An 18,294-nucleotide genomic window follows, 5' to 3' on the forward strand; every position below is an offset into this window, starting at 1 on the left:
CGGCTTAACGTTACTGTGAAAGGGATTTATCATTCACATTCAGACCTGCTGTTCCACAACATCATTAGCTCTGTATAACTAATGGGACACCATACGTTATGATGACTTTATAGGCCCCTATTGTTGCTTTGATGAGCATAACAATTTCACGGGCGCAATGTGAAAGCATTTCATACTGCCATAATGTTTGATATCAATTAGAGAGAATGTAATATCCTGGCATAAAACTATGACACAATACCTACAGCAGTGAATGACTTAAACATGTGGTTGCCTTCTGCACCCCCACAGATGCAACCCCATGCTTCAACAGAGTCTGAAAAGCCATGCTTTGAAGATTTGTTGAGAGTGTTCTTTGCTTAGTGCGTGTGGATAAAGCCCTGATTGTTGGGCTCACTTGTCTGAGTATGAGGGGGAATTATCATGTGCTGCTGGAGCCAGAGAGAGCTGCTCAACTGGAGACCCTTGCAGTGTCTGCTCCCATGCAGGATGCGTATGGGTGAGAGTCATTGTATGAGCACAGATTTTGTTTATTGTTGGGTGATGCTTTACAAAACCAGTCTGTTTCACCGTCAATAGAATATTAGGAAAGACTTGTATTTTGAGCAAGGTTTATTATTCAAATTGTATGTATTGTCTATTATTCAGTGAGTAGGTGTTAATACAATGCTATTGTTAATACATACCTGTGATTTTTCCGAATATCCAGTAGGTGATGGTTATTTTGCTATTTCAATGGATCGCTACTCAGTAGCGTGTACTGTACTCAGACTAATTGCTTATGAGGTGGTCTCACTCGTATCTGACCCAAAAGAAATATAATATTTCTACACCCCTTTACTGTTGGATCTACATTCACTTTTCTCGTGGTCTGTTTGTTCTGAGTCTCCGGAGCATGGCTGCTATTCTCCTATTTCTTTGGGAATGATTGAGCGGCTTGAATCTTCAAAGTTCACCCGCTTCCTCAATAACCAGTGTTCTGTGCTGCCAGTCTAATTGAGATCACATGGTCTGTATAGGCACTAACAGTGAAGTGTGAATGTGTGTGGGATAGTTGAATAGAATTCCACATCACCCACTGCTTCATTATTGGTTACTATTCTGAAGAGGGCTTTTTTTCCACACAGTTCTGTATAATCAATGGGACAATGTGAAATTAGCGCATTAAAGGCTGTACTTTAAAACCTATTCATATATCCAACAATACATTTCAACCCTACAGGGACAGAGTCTAATCACACATGGTGAGCAGCAACATTACTGCATTAGCTTCCCTTTCGATGGTTGTTTGGGATACACAAAGGCCATGGCTCATTGTGATTGGCAATGCACTGGACACAGGTCACATGTATAATTGGTCCATTAGAGGCCTGGTAAAAGCTTTCATCACTCCCCCACTGTGGTCCCCATCTGCCCCCCCTCTCCCTGTTCTAACACAGTGTAATGTGGAGGTTATTACCATGGCAGTGCCAGCGCTCAGACAGTCCAAACAAAGACACAACGGGCCATTTAGAAATACTGATGAACTATTTCCTAAGTGGACTGGATGTGATTGGACAAACTGGGCCTTGGGCTCAGGCAAGTAGCAACAGTTAGCTGTTATGTCATATGTATGATATATGAATCATACTCTTGTCTTAATATGAAAATGGCCGATTTTCTGTCAGGAGCCATGTCAGTTACAGTCCTAAAGTCTTTCAGGCATGAAATGAGTTGCCAATTTGTTGGAAGGGTTTCATTACTGTTGTGTTGGACATGTACTGTAACCGATCATTGCCATCTACTGTATTAGAGAGAAGGGGGGAGAGACAGAGGGGGAGTTTGAGGGGCATGGGGGTGGCACTCTATTTGCCAGGCACATCAGAGGCATGTTAGAATGCATTATTCTTCTGCAAGCCTGTCATAGTTCATTCGTTTGCGGAGACAAAAGATTTTGGCTTAATGCTGTGTTGTTTTTTTCTCCTTCTCTTGGTGTTGTCACATGAAAGACCGCAGTGGGGTGAGAAACAATGGGCCCGACAGCCCTCTGCTATCTGACAGCTCTGTAAATGTCTATTAACACAATACTTCTCCTATGTAATTACATCGCTGAAATGACAGCCCGTGTGATTTTTCAGCCTGACATGTGCAAGCCGCATTGACTAGTGATGAGAGCTATAGGCATAAAGAGCTCTGCGGCTGAACCAAAAGCCACTGGAGGATTTCTACCTCTATTCCTCAAACCTTACTACACCAGACCACATTGTTTCAGACACATTTGCATTGCACATTGGGTGAATCAGAATGGAGTAATTGATAGGGAGGAGACCTGTGTGAGGGTGTCCTGGTGTGTGTGGTCGTGTGGTTCTGTGTTGTGACCTCACCTTGGTAACGCAGCAGCAGCAGGGAGCCGGAGCGAGGCTGCTGGTCACTGCGGTAACGGATGGAGATCTGATTGCTCCAGCTGCGCACCACCAGACCCCTCATCAGGACGGTCTCGTTGGCAAGGATGGAGGACTCCCGTCCCCCCATGTCCTCCACCGTCATCACCTCCCCCTCCAACAGGCTCACGTTCAGCACCTGCAAACGCACACACCACACAGGTCAGTCCAATGTTGCATTTGTTTCCATTGCGTGATGTGTCCAAACAGCCTGGTAAAATGTGTAATTTGTTTCTTTGTTTCTCAAGCTACAGCTGTCGGCAGTCCAGGAGACAAACTAGTTAACGCTCATTACCACACAGCAGAATGGGACACTGCATGAATGGTTCATGTCTAGCTTGAGATGTAGATGAGGTTTAATACAAGATATCATCAGAAACACTGCCATCTATATCCTCTTCATTCCCAACAACTGCTGCATTAGGACTGAGGGTCTGGCCCATATTCTACCCCATAATCCGGTCCCTCTTCCCACCTAGCCTGCCTCCCTCCCACTTTGTACATCACTGCAGGCGAATGTGCCCCAGAAACCATCCCTCGACCCTGACTGGCCATTTGTGTGGTCACGGCTCACATCAGATGGGATTTTAATTCAATTGACACCCCCATCATTCCTGTCTCAGAGCCATTCTCTTAATGTTTGCTTTGAAAAATGGGCCACTTGAGATATGCCTCCTTCTGTTCAATTTCCATTAACAAACTGGCAGCACGATGTATTTTATCAGAGAATATGATTTGGAAAGACTGCAGAGCTTGTCTGGATCATTCCATGCATGGTTCGTTACACAGTAGGGCTGGTAAAGGCTTACGCATTCAGTATTATTCAGGCCCTGTAACTGTAATTAAAACCGGTGTGTTTCTTTCTCCAGTTTTCTGTCAGCCTCTGTGACAGCTGTGTTTTATCTCTTCAACAGGCTGAAACAGCAGCTGCAGCTGAATGTACTGAAGGCCACTCCAGAGAATGTGCTGTAGTTTTACTGGTTGAATAATGAAGCATTGGCATAAGCCTCATTTAGGGGAGGGGAACATCTGCAGTTTCCACAGAACTCTATGTATTATCTAGAGTGTAGCAGTGGGAATCAGATATAAAAGACAACCAGGGATCTGATAATCATCTTGGACAAATGCACCAGACTACAGTGCATCTACTGTCCCAGTGATATCTTGTAGCCTGTCCCCTGATCCAGACTTCAGGCCTGGAGTGTGGTGTGGGAGTGGGAGCGTGCTGTGGCCTTCGGATAGGCTGCTCTCCCAGGGGGAATGAGAGTGTCACTGAGGCAGACCGAGGGAGCTCAGAGTGCGATGCGGAGGATCACCAGGCGAGTCACTGACACCAGAATGAATTTGGTCTCACTGACATCCTGTCACTCGGTTGAGGGGATGCCAACGATGGGTGTGAGGGGGTTTACTCCCGCTCTCACAGACAGAGCTGAAATGCGACTGTCTGTTACTCTGTCTCCCTCAGACATCCGCCAAGACTGAGGTCAAACTCCTTTTGTTCTTACCCAGAATGCTACACAAAAATAAAGCTTTCCCAGGTAATCAAACTATTTAAAAATAATAATAATTGGAAGCCTCATCTAGTTGATGCCCACAATCAAATACTGTACAGAAAACAGGTGTAAATTGAAACGGTTTAGTCTTTTATGAATCTTTACATAACCAAATTAATGTAATATTGTGCAGACAATCACGCCTCTCGTGAATAATGTGGAGATTGAAAATAACACCAGACTTGATCAAGCCATCACTATTCTATGCATTTACCCTCAAAACTGGCATGTGATCTCCATGGGGCCAATTCTGTCCCAAGTTAAGCGTGTGTAAATGGAACTTAATTCCCTTTTTATGCACCTTTCTCTCTATTCATTTTGGATGGAAATCAGATAGGCCGTACTCTGACCTTGACTTAATTCCATCACCTTTACGCGTGATGATACGACAGATAAAGTTGAGTAACCTGTCGGCTCTAAGTGGAACAACTGACAACTTTATTTTTTCAGATAGAAATAACACCATTCTCTATGCATTGTAAGTTACAAATTGATAAGAACTATTGATAAGAGCTGGGTAAACGAGTAAGACATTTGTATAGGGGGATTGTAAATATAAATGACAATTGTTTTAGATCTATTTTACCTTATGATCACTGGAAACAAATGTGAAACCAGTCACATGGCTGCAAACTGAAGCATATCAACAAATCATCTTTTCCACAGTGAAACTTATGAAAAACTGGCTTTACAACTTGCAAACATGAAATGTGGAGACACAAGCTATAGGCTTCTTTAGCCATGCACAAATGACAATATAGGGCGAAACCTACGAGTTGATTTATGATTTCTAGAATGTTTTAATTATATAATATGACTTTTCACTGTATTTTTTACAATGTGTATCGTGTTAAATTTTAGCCACTATCGGTAGCCACTGTCTGTTATACCAACATACATTTATAACTGTCACTTTAGTAGTTTCCTTACACTTTCCTCTGTCATGTTTGTGTGGTTGATCCTGAGGATCGCTAGCAATACTGAATCATATGCTAGCATATTACAAATTGTGCAATCATTTGGAACATGTAGCCTATTTGAAACATTATGGAACGCGGACCATATGTAGCAGGTTAAACCTTCACGAGGACTGCACCGTTGTCATCACAGTTACATAATTAGTGAGAATTAATAGGGTAGATTTATAGGACTACTGGTTGACCCTATATTCCCCTATTGCATGTGACAGCATCCTATTTTATCTACCAATTGGTGCTGAAAAGGAGACGAGTATGAGTGTATATAATTGATCCCTATTATGAACCCATTCTATCTGTATATTCAGTGAGTCTGTCGACATACATCAAACTAAAAAGTACACCATGTTTAAAGGGATGTAAGATAAATGTACAAAAAACAATAGTGAATGAAATCTCCACGAGAAAATGTGTTGGCCAGCAAGTGTGAGGGTTTTCCGTGGTTGAATTCAAATTATTCAGTGCACGCCAGGGAGTCACACCTGCAAAGCCCGTTACGCACCTGCATATGGTAAGTCTAAATACCAACTATGTATCTGGGAAGCAAGGAAGAATACAAAGTATTTAAGCCTTTAACTCATTCACTTCCTTCCATATTTCTCTCTCTCTCTCTCTCTCTCTCTCTCTCTCTCTCTCTCTCTCACTTTCTCATTATTATGCATATTTGTTAAATCGATGAGAGATGGTTGACATTCCACCATGCCTCTGCCATGCAAGATTCATACATATTTCAGTCAGCGTTAGCTCCACAAACATCAGACCACCACTCAAAGTCAATGCCTTCATTCTAAAATTATTCTGCAATAGGACTGTAACGGTCGTCGTAAGGAGTGGACCAAAATGCAGCGGGTATATTTATCATCTTCTTATTTATTGAAGGAAAAACACTTAAACAAAACAAACGAGGAAAACAGTCCAATAAGGTGCACAGACTATACTGGAAACAACCACCCACAAAACACAAGTGAAACAAACCTCAACTAAATATGGCCTCCAATTAGAGGCAACGACAACCAGCTGCCTCTAATTGGAGGTCCTACCAAAACCCCAACATAGAAATAGAGAAACTAGATAAACACATAGAAATAGAAAATGTAGAACATAAACCAAAAAACCCGAACCACAATAAAAACAAACACCCCCTGCCACGCCCTGACCAAACTTCAATAACAAATAACCCCTTTTACTGGTCAGGACGTGACAAGGACCCGGTGAGAAGACAGGATTGCTTCACTGTTGGAACCTCCACGGCCTCCAATGACAGCTAAGGCATGATGCTGGGTGTCATGGTGGAATAAAACTGGAACATTTTTAGAGGTAATCAAGTAAACTCTAGTGGTCTGTACAGATACAGACACACTTATTAATGTTACAGTCGTGCAATGTCCAGTGTCTTATTTCACAATTCATAAATATAATACTTACAAAAAAGGAAATGCTTACTCTGTTGAGGTCTGTGAGTGTGGATTTTTAAACGTGACAAAAAATGTTGGAGATTCAGGGGGAGATTTTGTATTTAAAGATGAGTGTATAAAACATTATACGATTTAGTTGACATCCTGCCCACTATCAACTAAGCCACTCCATAAGAACCTGAAATAATATGAGGAAAAGTCAAATTTTATCTCAGGGATAATCCCTTTTATCTGCAGGCCAAAGTAAACTGTTTGTTATTCTAGACAGGACACACATGGAAATGGGTGGCTTAAAAAAATTTAAATAAAAATTCCGTATTGTATTGATAATCCTCAGTCTAGTTGCAGGGCACTTGAGGGTTGACATGGCTTCTCAATCCCATATGAAAGGTCAAAGGAGCACAGAGCTGGATTACCCATGGAGGAGAAGTGTTACACAACACAGAGCTGGATTACTCATGGAGGAGAAGTGTTACACAACACAGAGCAGCAATTCCTCCCAAAGGGGACTCAATGTGTGTGTAAGCAGATCTGCCCAGGAAATCCAGCTCTGCTCATCCTAATGACTACATCCTTGAAGGACTGAAGACTGGAACGAGTGTCTATCATCTCTTCCTCATTCATTGTGATTTGAGAATGTTCTTGCTGTGGCTGACATTTCACTTTATCTCCACAAGGATGTGGAACCACTGAGATGTGCAGGAACCTTGAGAGACAAAGGGAGGGGAACAAAGAAATTACATTGAAGTTTAAAGCTCTCTATTTTTCTAAGTAAGTCCATTTATTCAGAGGCAGGTCTTCAGACAGGGGGAAAAACAGTGCTATGGCATTGTAAGAGTTGTGTGCAATATGTGATAACAATATTCATGCTCTGAGGGGTAGGTTATGTGAGCATGTGCACATACAGTGATGTCTGAAATTATTGACACAAAATACATAATTCAAATACTGAGCTATATCTTATGCAATTTTTTGGGGGGGAAATTATATTATTTTATACTAATAGAATTGTTCAGGGAAAGAGATTTTGTTTAACAAGTAATATATATAGATTTTTTTAAAGGTAGGGGTCAAAATTATTGAGACCACTAAAGATTCTCATGACTAAAGTAGTCAAAAGTGTAGTATTAGGTCCCGTATTCCTAGCACACATTGACTACGTCACGCTTGTCACTTTACAAACTGCTGGATGCATTTACAGTTCGTTTTGGTTGTGTTTCAGATGATTTTGTGCCCAATAGAAATTATTTATTTCATACAGTCATTAATGCACATCTTTATCAAGGGTGTTAATAATTTCGAACCCCACTGTACAACATAGTGAACGCTTACAGTAACATACTGTACATTGTAATAGAATCTGGGATGTATGAGTGTTTAGAAGTGATGGGTCTAAGGCTGTTCACATGGAAACAGGGGATAAACTAGAGCATAGTCTTCTGACCTGTGCCATCACTCCGTGTACATGTATATGACAGCCACCTGAGGGACAGGCGAGCAGGCAGCAGGAATTTGTACTGGAAAATAGTATGGGTCCTCGGGGTCCTGTCATCCGTCATCCACCCTGAGACCTGTCACTACAGCCAGGAAAAGCTGTCCTGGCTCAATTATGAAGCATTGTCCATGTCTGGAGACATCAGGCCCTGTTATCTCTAGCAGCACTGCAGCCAGGGGACCATAGGGAGCAGAACTCAGATTATACACACACAGTACAGTGTACTGCTACTACAGGATCATAATGAGACCTGGCTTATACCCCTTAAGCTTTCAACAAAATGGATCCCATTGGGACAATAGCCCAGGGTAGCTGGGTCCAAGTAAACAAAAACAGTGGCAAGCTTCTGGGTTTCTGTAGTTTTGCACCAAGAGGTATTGTTCCATTTTTGGGTCCTGTTGAGACTTGAAGTTGTTATTTTTTTGGGGTTGTGTGTACTTAGTGATGGCAGCCCACGGTATATGCATCTGTGATGGGCTTACAGGCGCTAGGCCGGAAAATACAATGTCAAAATAATTCTTCAGAAATGATGAAAATGTTCATCTGGCTTATAATTGAGAGGAAATAACTATAACTGGAGTCAAATAGACTTGAATGAAAATAAGTAATGATTGGGTCGTGGTCTGGAAATTGGCTTGGATGGTTTCCAGATGACTGAGAGAGACACAGCCAGCCAGCCAGCCAGCCAGCCAGCCAGCCAGCCAGCCAGCCAGCCAGCCAGCCAGCCAGCCAGCCAGCCAGACAGACAGACAGACAGACAGACAGACAGACAGACAGACAGACAGACAGACAGACAGACAGACATTTCAATAGCCATTTCAATAACACCAGGTGCAGTAGGGAGATCTCCCCTCAATGATTGCCCAGCCTCTTTCAGAGCCAAAAATACATTACACAATAATTTCAATCTACATACCCACCAATATGTTTCACCAGTGAATCATAAAACAATCTCCATGCTTCCCTGACAGACAACACAAACTGATTCTATCAACAGACCCTGATCCACTGGGCGCTAAACGAACAATAGCCTATAAACCTAAAAGCACAGCACAATATTTGAATGAGTGAGGAACCTGCAAGCATGAGTAGCTATTCTCCAAACCAAACAAGCCTTCATGGTAACATGTGCAGTCCATTCTTTCCATTAAACACAAGTGTGTACTATGTTCCAAAACAAATATGCAGGGGAAAAATAAAGAAATAAAGAAGGCAATTTAAAGCATTAAAATGCTGAGCACATAATTCAATGTCCTGTCCTCTGTGTAGGTGCTATTTCAGTTCCATTTATTTTCAGTATTCCGTTAAAATACTTCCAAAGCTCACATCACAATTATGAGTGAACATGGCTTTGTGAAGGGTCATCTCTCTCCTCCAGCCATTGCCTCCTCAATCAAAATATTTTAATGAACAGACCATTTTGCAAGGATAAAGTGCCTACAATAGACCTTGGACAAATCATAGAGTACAGAAACAGCAAATACAATGTGAATGCAGACAACCAGTTGTGACCTAATGTTCATGTTAATACATAATGGACGTAAAGTACGTACAGTATGTTATATTAGAGTACGCAAATCTGACTTTACAGTTTTCACGTATAGCATACATGCTCGTATTGTAATTGTATATGGGTTGATCTGAGGATAAGTGTATTTGCATTAGTAAACCACATATTTTTGTGTTCATGGTCTGTGTTAACCACAGTTCTAAATATTATAAGGACCAGGACCACCCCAATGAAGGTCCAAAGTGTGACAGAATGGAGAGAGTTTCTTATCATGACACGTAGCCAAATAGGGAGTTGGCATGCTGTTGTAACTACGACCAGGACAACCCACTGATCTGCACCAAGGGTCAGTTCGGCTATCTGACCTCTGCTTCAATACAGCCAATAAATGTTTTCTTTGATGAAGATAACAGATTACGAATATCAAATACAAAGAGGAGTTTACATCTAGCTCTTATCAGTCCACATATAAATGGTGAGCATCTTCTGTTAGAAATGCAGTGCAATGCTTTTGGCAGGAAAGGCTTAAAGATAGCAGAGCACCATTTGCCGTATGTCTGTAGATAAATCAGCCCAAAATGTGACTGCATAAACATCAGGGTGTAAAAGCTATAGCACTATCACTCATGGTGTATAAATAATTTTACAACCAAGCGAATGCATTATGGCTAAGATAACATTCACTGGAGGCTCTCTGCCTGCTAATTTCACTGTGGAAAATATTTGATGGTATGCTGCTATGAAAATACAAAATGTCTCTGAGGAGCCATTGGCTGGTGCAGGATAGGTCCCTGTGCAAACTAAATGGGTGAGGCCTGATAAATGTAGGTCTTAAGCTACAGAAATAAGCAGTCATTATATTCACCAACAGCAGGGTTGTCATCAAAATGCTGAAACTGCTTACCACCTGCAGATACTGTGTTTCTTCCTAAACATGACTGGAGAGGAGAATGCTGTATAGTCATAATTGAATGCATTCTGACAGTCTGGGTGGTCTGCTCATCGAACAGTGTTCAAATTGCAAGGTGTCACACACTCACTCACCCACTTACCCACTCACCCATTCTCACTCACTCACTCACCCATTCTCACTCACTCACTCACTCACTCACTCACTCACTCACTCACTCACTCACTCACTCACTCACTCACTCACTCACCCATTCTCACTCACTCACTCACTCACCCATTCTCACTCACTCACCCATTCTCACTCACTCACTCACTCACTCACTCACTCACTCACTCACTCACTCACTCACTCACTCACTCACTCACTCACTCACTCACTCACTCACTCACTCACTCACTCACTCACTCACTCACTCACTCACTCACTCACTCACTCACTCACTCACTCACTCACTCACTCACTGTTATTATTATTTGTGAGCATCTCCAGCAATTTCCAAAAAGAGAGGCATAAGCATGAAATGAGAACAGCCTCAATTCATCAGGACATGGACTCTACAAGGTGTTGAAAGTGTTACACAGGAATGCTGGCCCAGGTTGACTTCAATGCTTCCCACAGTTCTGTCAAGTTGGCTGGATGTCCTTTGGGAGGTGGACCATTCTTGATACACACGGGAAACTGTTGAGTATGAAAAACTCAGCAGCGTTGCAGTTCTTGACACACTCAAACCGGTGCGCCTGGCACCTACTACCATACCCCGTTCAAAGGCACTTAAATCATTTGTCTTGCCCATTCACCCTCTGAATGGCACACACACACAATTCATGTCTCAATTGTCTCAAGGCTTAAAAATCCTTCTTTAACCTGTCTCCTCACCTTTATTTACACTGAGTGAAGTAGATTTAACAGGTGACTTCAATAAGGGATCATAGCTTTCACCTGGCCAGTCTATTTCATGTTTTGCACACTGTATATTCACACTAACACTCCCACAGACCATACATTCATTGCCATTATCACAGTGTACATTTACATGCACACTAATACTTCGATATTAAACTGATTATGGCAGAAGGCCGAGTATGGCATTAGTCATGTAAACACCTTACTCTGCTTATCTTAATCTGTGTAAGGTCACAAACATCTGGTTTTCTGAGCAATATTTCAAATGATGAGGACATGTAAACAGCTTAATTCCAGTGGTGTATTTGATCTGTGCCAGGACCGGGTAGCGCAAGCTTCCGTCTTATGCGCAATTGAAGTGAGTTCGTAAAAACTGAAAGTATACATTTTATAAATAGTATTCACATTCAAACGTTATATGTCCGAACTCAGAATCAAATAGTCTTCGCTGTGGTAGAATTTTTTGTTTGATTGCCAAACTTCGGCAAACATTTTATCAGAAGTCCCATCAATAGCCTGATTTCAGATGTCTCCATGTAAACAGGATTATTAGTGAAATCTTTCTTCTGCAAAGCATGTAAAAGTTCTAAACAAACTATTATATTAACCTGACTATCCACAATAATCGTATTATTGTGTGCATATAACTGTGCTCATTGTCTGCTTGGTAGGTTGAATAGTCACCTCTTCATTAACAACACATTCATTTCCCTCATTCAGAAAAACAGGTCTGTCTCAAACAACAATGGCTAAATAATTAGCAAAATAACACAAGGTAGAGAAGTAGACTGTAAAGACCAGAGCCAGTGTTATTGCAGTCAATAGAAGAAACCCTGGACAATAGCAACCTTGCCCATTGTTATTGTAGCTCAGAGCTTACAGGTGGCAAATTTGAAATGGTGGAGTTTGAAATGGACTAACTAATGAAACCCAGGATTGGTGAGTGGTTGACAGGACAAACATTAATACATTAACTGAATTTACACTTAGAATGACATCCGGCCGTGATTGGGAGTCCCATATGGCGGCGCACAATTGGCCCAGCGTCGTCCGGGTTTGGCCGGGGTAGGCCGTCATTGTAAGAATTTGTTCTTAACTGACTTGCCTAGTTAAATTAAAGGCTATGTTGTCTTGCTGTGGCAGTCTTTTTCAGCAGGGACAGAGGTTAAAGACAGACCATCTGCATATTAAAAAAAATATGGTTGTGGGACATATTAGATTTCCGCTATGAGTAATTGACTTCTGCTTCCCGAGATGCCGCCCAAACATTTCATTAGAATATTTGCAGTAGGGTGCAGTTTTGCATGACTTTAATACATGCATTTGTGATTTCTCTGCTTATTTCCCTGCATTTGCTTCTCCTCGCCCCTCTTCATCACGCCTCATGATGTTCCTGTAGAGCTGACAGAGATGGAGGGCAGAGTATTCTCACAGACACTTTTCTCCTTTTTTTTATGACAGCTAGCTAGGTTGGAGGAGCAATTAGTGTCACCTGAAAGCATTCCTCTGGGGAGGGGACGGACCGATGAAAACTCATCTCAGCCCAGGCCTGACACCCTAAAAAGCTCATCAGGACCAGACAACCCTCCTTTATGTCCTACCCAGGGCCGGCCCTGGGTTATAAGCGACACAAACAGGCACTTAGGGCCCCTGGCCGCTAGGGGGCCCTCAACCCACATGGCAAAATGTGTAGAATTGCAGGAAATTAACTTTAATAGTTCTAAAATGTTTTACCCACCAAATCTCGATAAGCCCCCAGAAACGCTAGGGCTGGTCCTGGTCCTGCCACCCTTCCCCCAGGCCCAAGGCACAGGGTGAAAGGTTCTCCTCATCTCATCTCAAGTTCATTAAAACCACCATTGCTCTCAGAGCCTACATTACAGGAGCTGTCCCCAGTCAAGGTGGCGTGCTCTACTGTGGGGAGGGGGTGGGTGGGTGGAGGTACAACAGGACCAGGACTGGAGGGAGAACCGACCGAAACCCTTTTCCCCATCGTGGTGAAACGTGTCCATACATTATTCAATACTACAAGGTCTCCCTCAGAAGTGGTCAGTGCGGTCAAACGTAGCCGGTAGGCTGTTACTGTGGCTCCTTATGGGACTCTGCATGTGATCTTGTTTTACTAAAGAGGTATCGATGGTGTGTATTTGCAAACGCAGGAGTTCCTGGACTGTTTGTTAGAGAAAAGGCTTAAAAGTTCCTCCAGCTGGAGTCTTGGCGTAACGTATTGCCTGTCTCCACTATTAATTTGTTAGCTGAATGGGGAGGCGTACATCACTGACAAACACACTGACATTTCCCTCTTCATCTTGCCATGGTTTGTCAGGGTCAATGCCAGATGCATTTAGCTTCCTTTGTCAGAAACAGTGGAATTAAAATGAAAGTGCTGGAATCAATAGAGAAATTCTCTCTGCATGGGAAAGAAGCTACGTGTCAGCTATTGGCAATGTTTATTAACATGACTATTGATCAGAGTCAGAGGAGCAGGGCCCCAGAGGCACCGTCAAACAGCAATCGTTAACCCTTGACTCAGTCTGAGCTGTAAACACTTCTCCATGCCGCATCACATCCAATAACTCAACCGATTGGTGGCAACCATCACATTTTACAAACAAAATCAAGAGAGAGGACTTGACAGTTCAGTCTTACAAAATATGGTCCCGCTTTAAATAACGTTCAGTTTATAAAGGCTTTATAAATCTTTCATAATGCCTTCATAAGCACAACACAAATGTGATACAAAGCATCTACAACCGTATTTCATGATTTATAAATGTGGCATAACTGTGTGATATAATCACCAATGTCACATGTGACATAACCCACTATGTTGAATATGGTAAACATGTGCTTTATAAAGGGTGACATGTTGTGCTGAAGGACGGCACACGCTCTAAAGTGAAGTCATGTTAGTCCCATTACACCTAATCTCCTTCCCAGACACTTCTGCCCAGATGGTCTGGTGGACCAACACATCAATCTTCAGTAGTTAGGGTTGGTTTCCAATACAATTTTAAAGAGAAATTATGGAAATGGGCAGGATTTAGCCATACTTATGACTTTTGACTGTGTTAACTAGTGACAATGACCAATACTTTACAGGTCACTCCTAAATCATTTTATGGTCACACCCAGTGGCGGATATAGGTATAGGCAGCATCTTGCTGCGGGCAGCACGGGGGACCCGCACAGCAAAAAAAATCAGAATGTGACATTTGCGCGATCGGTTTCTATCTCTCATTTGCACATCAATGATATCATGTCACCGTGTGGGACTGTGGGTCAATTAACCTTGTCGGAGTGGGCGTCCTGATTATAGTTTGTGAGCTAGGCAGGCTACTGCCTGGGAAGGTCTCCCACTCAGAAGTACAAGATGGGGAGGGGGGTGGGGGTAGGTTGACCTCAGGTCTCCCCACTGGAACCCCGAGGTAGGGGGAGCGGGGGAATCTATCAAATAGCACACCTCTAACTTTGTACAGTACTAATGCAATTAGTAAAATCAGTCACACTACAAAATGCTACGAAATAAACCACAATTCATTCATAATACTGTGAATATATACTTTCACAACCATATTGTTGCATTTTTTTCTGGTTTGTGTGAAATGGTTAAGAATAATATAAAACCAGTCTACACACCACCAAGGTGAATTGGTTTAGTCTTGACTCTTGGTTGACAGTGTTGGGGGATGGGTAATGTATTGATGCTCGAGTGCCAAATCAACACAAATTTGTTTCAAATTTGTATATATTTTTATATTTATATAGTTCTAAATGTTATGATTATTTATTTGTGTTGTTCTAAAAGTCTGAATAAAAATTACAGTTAGTGTAGAATGGTGCTTTTATTTTTTGGGCGGTGGGCTGAAGGGGAGGATTCGCCCAGGGAGCCATACAAGCTAGAATCGCCACTGGTCACACCCACTAAGGCCAACTTTGAATGGTTGATATCGCAGGCTTATATGTGCTGTGTTCGCAATAGCCTGGGGACGACGTTACACAAAGAAACACTTACCTTGATGAAAGCCCCCAACCTAAAGAAATTGAAAGTGGCTTTCTTCTGGAACCAAGTTACATATTCCTCAGTACACAAACACGCACACAACCACAACGAGCAATACTGTGCGGTGCTGGGCCCAGTCAGGTCTTTGACACATTCAAAAGATCAGCCACAAAATGTTGTGCGGTCATCTCAAGTTGGACTACTCCAAATCATCTTGGTTTTGATGTATACAAGCTTTGCAGGTCCATCAAACCATTTAAACACCTCTCACACCCTACAGTAACCTGTAGATCATGAGAGAACCTTCATAAACCAGCAGAATGTTATTAACCTATTTATTGACATGTTACGTAGTAACACTTAGTTTGAAGTGAGACACTTTAGGTCATTCATAACACGTCCATAAAGACTATATCGCATGACGCTGTACTTCATTTAAAGTCAGACACCTTTGATCATATATAACACATACATAAAGGCTTAATGATGTAAACACAAATGTAGTAACACTTATCACTAACAGCTAAAACAAATAAACATTAAAGACATGTTTAAACCATACATTTCCTTTTATCTGTACATTTTTTAAAAAAAACAATACATTACGTTTCAAAAAAGTCCAGCAATGCAATTACATTGAACATTACACAGGGCTGTGCATAGTGTAGCTTGACCCTGAGCTGGCGAACAAATGGTTATTGCCTCTCTGCCTGCTGAAGGAGGTATTGCATGTTGGTTCCAACCTTAAAAGCAGCAAAGAAAGTTTGCAGGTCTGTTAGGAAATACCTTTGTCACACCATCTGAATAAGGTATTTCTGTGCTGCGCCCGAAACTCTACATGGGGAGATGGGAAACTCCATCCGATTCAAATGATTATATTCCTCTTTCATTTACACATCTCATGACAAGTGGCTGTATCGAGGGGAATTTTTATTTAGCTGAGCCTGCTAGTACCTCCGGGTCACTACATTTCTGGAAGTTTCTAAATAAAAGTGCCCCATGTAATAGTAGAAATGTGTCAATAACCTGTATTTATTCATGATATATGAAAAAAACTAAACATGAACAATTATTCATATGTGTTCCTATTTAAGTGACATTTGCATTACATTTGCGTTTTAAAACATGTTCCAAGGTCAAATAAATGCCCCCAATGCAAATCACTGTATATGGAATACATATTGGCTGAGAGAGAACTATTCTAGGTGCCACATTAAAAGTATTATAGGGAATACTCAGTAGAATCTATATGTTGTCATTTCATGGGGCTCTGAATAATATGGAGTGTTGCTGGCATTTTACTCCACCGTTTCCATTAGTGGCCACAATGCGAATCACTGTATATGGAATACATAATTATCACATGTGCGTTGACTGCATTACAGAAAACCCACTAACCAAACAACATTGCAGGGTATACCCACTGAATTAAAGAGCACATACACAATAAAATAAAAAATAATAACAGACACACTTTAGAGTGTGTGTCATCCTGCAGCACTGCATTTTGGGGAAGGTGGAGGTCAGGTCCAATATTGACTATGTACCCAAGAGGGAAAGAGGTTGGCCCATCCTAGAAATGTTTTAAAGTAATATAATATATACAATTTACCAGACACTTTTATCCAAAGCGACTTACATGCATTAATACATTTTTATGTATGAGTGGTCTTGGGAATCGAACCCACTATCCTGGCGTTGCAATGCTCTACCAAGATGCATAACAGGATTATAAATGCTTTATGAAGCCTCAATTTAATATGATTTATAAAGCCTTAATTTATTAAGCTGTGCTTATCCCACCCTTTATAAAGCACAGGTTTATGTCATATTTGACATTGGTGGTTATGTCACACAACTATGCCACATTTATAAACCCTATAAAGCATGAAATAAATGTATAGATGATTTGTAACACAATTATGTAGAGTTTATGAAGGCTTTGGGAAGGCTTTATGAAGCCTTTATAAACTGCACTTAACTTAAAGCAGGACCGAAAATAAAGATAGCATTGTTTTAATATTCTATGAATGCTTAATTCATCTCCACCAGAAGAAAAATGCTGAGATCAGTATCAGTATGTTATTCACATAACAGCAATAAATGAACATACAGTGCCTTCGGAAAGTATTCAGAACATTGACTTTTTAAACATTTAGTTACGTTACAGCCTTATTCTAAATTATTATTATTATTTTTTAATTCCCACATCAATCTACACACAATATCCCACAATGAGAAGGCAAAAACATGTTTTCAGAAATGCTTGCTAATTTATTCAAAATAAAAAACGGAAATATTACATTTACATAAGTATTCAGACCCTTTACTCAGCACTTTGTTGAAGCATCTTTGGCAACGATTACAGCATCGAGTCTTCTTAGGTATGATGCTACAAACTTGGCACACCTGTATTTGGGGAGTTTCTTCCATTCTTCTCTGCAGATCCTCTCAAGCTCTGTAAGGTTGGATGGGGAGCGTTGCTGCAAAGCTATTTTAAGGTCTCTCCAGAGATATTTGATCGGGTTCAAGTCTGGGCTCTGGCTGGGCCACTCAAGGACATTCAAAGACTTGTCCCAAAGCCACTCCTGCGTTGTCTTGGCTGTGTGATTAGGGTCGTTGTCCTGTTGGAAGGTGAACCTTCACCCCAGTCTGAGGTCCTGAGGGCTCTGGAAAAGGTTTTCATCAAGGATCTCTCTGTACTTTGCTCCGTTCATCTTTGCCTCAATCCTGACTAGTCTCCCTAACCCTGCCGCTGAAAAACATACACTCAGCATGATGCTGCCACCACCGTAGGAATGTTGCCAGGTTTCCTCCAGTAGTGACGCATGGCATTCAGGTCAAAGAGTTCAATCTTGGTTTCATCAGACCAGAGAATCTTGTTTCTCAAGGTCTGAGAGTCTTTAGGTGCCTTTGGCAAACTCCAAGCGGAGGAGTGGCTTCCGTCTGGCCACTCTACCATAAACACCTGAATGGTGGAGTGCTGCAGAGATAGTAGAACTTCTGCAAGGTTCTCCCATCTCCACAGACGAACTCTAGAACTCTGTTAGAGTGACCATCGGGTTCTTGGTCCCCTCCCTGACCAAGGCCCTTCTCCATCGATTG

The 18,294-nt window shown here is 41.7% G+C and overlaps 1 protein-coding gene across 5 annotated transcripts in view; it reads right to left on the minus strand.

Moving 5' to 3' along the window:
- LOC106603277 (seizure protein 6) overlaps positions 1-18,294 on the minus strand; it is a 260,472-nt gene that overhangs the window by 76,240 nt on the left and 165,938 nt on the right. For all 5 annotated transcript variants that reach the window (XM_014196718.3, XM_014196715.3, XM_014196719.3 and 2 more), the window contains exon 4: positions 2,364-2,559. In XM_014196718.3, coding sequence (XP_014052193.2) covers positions 2,364-2,559 — 196 coding nt within the window. The remainder of the gene's footprint in view (positions 1-2,363; positions 2,560-18,294) is intronic.

Source organism: Salmo salar, chromosome 04 (genome assembly GCF_965601325.2).
Source record: "Salmo salar chromosome 04, fSalSal1, whole genome shotgun sequence".
Classification (NCBI taxonomy): domain Eukaryota; kingdom Metazoa; phylum Chordata; class Actinopteri; order Salmoniformes; family Salmonidae; genus Salmo; species Salmo salar.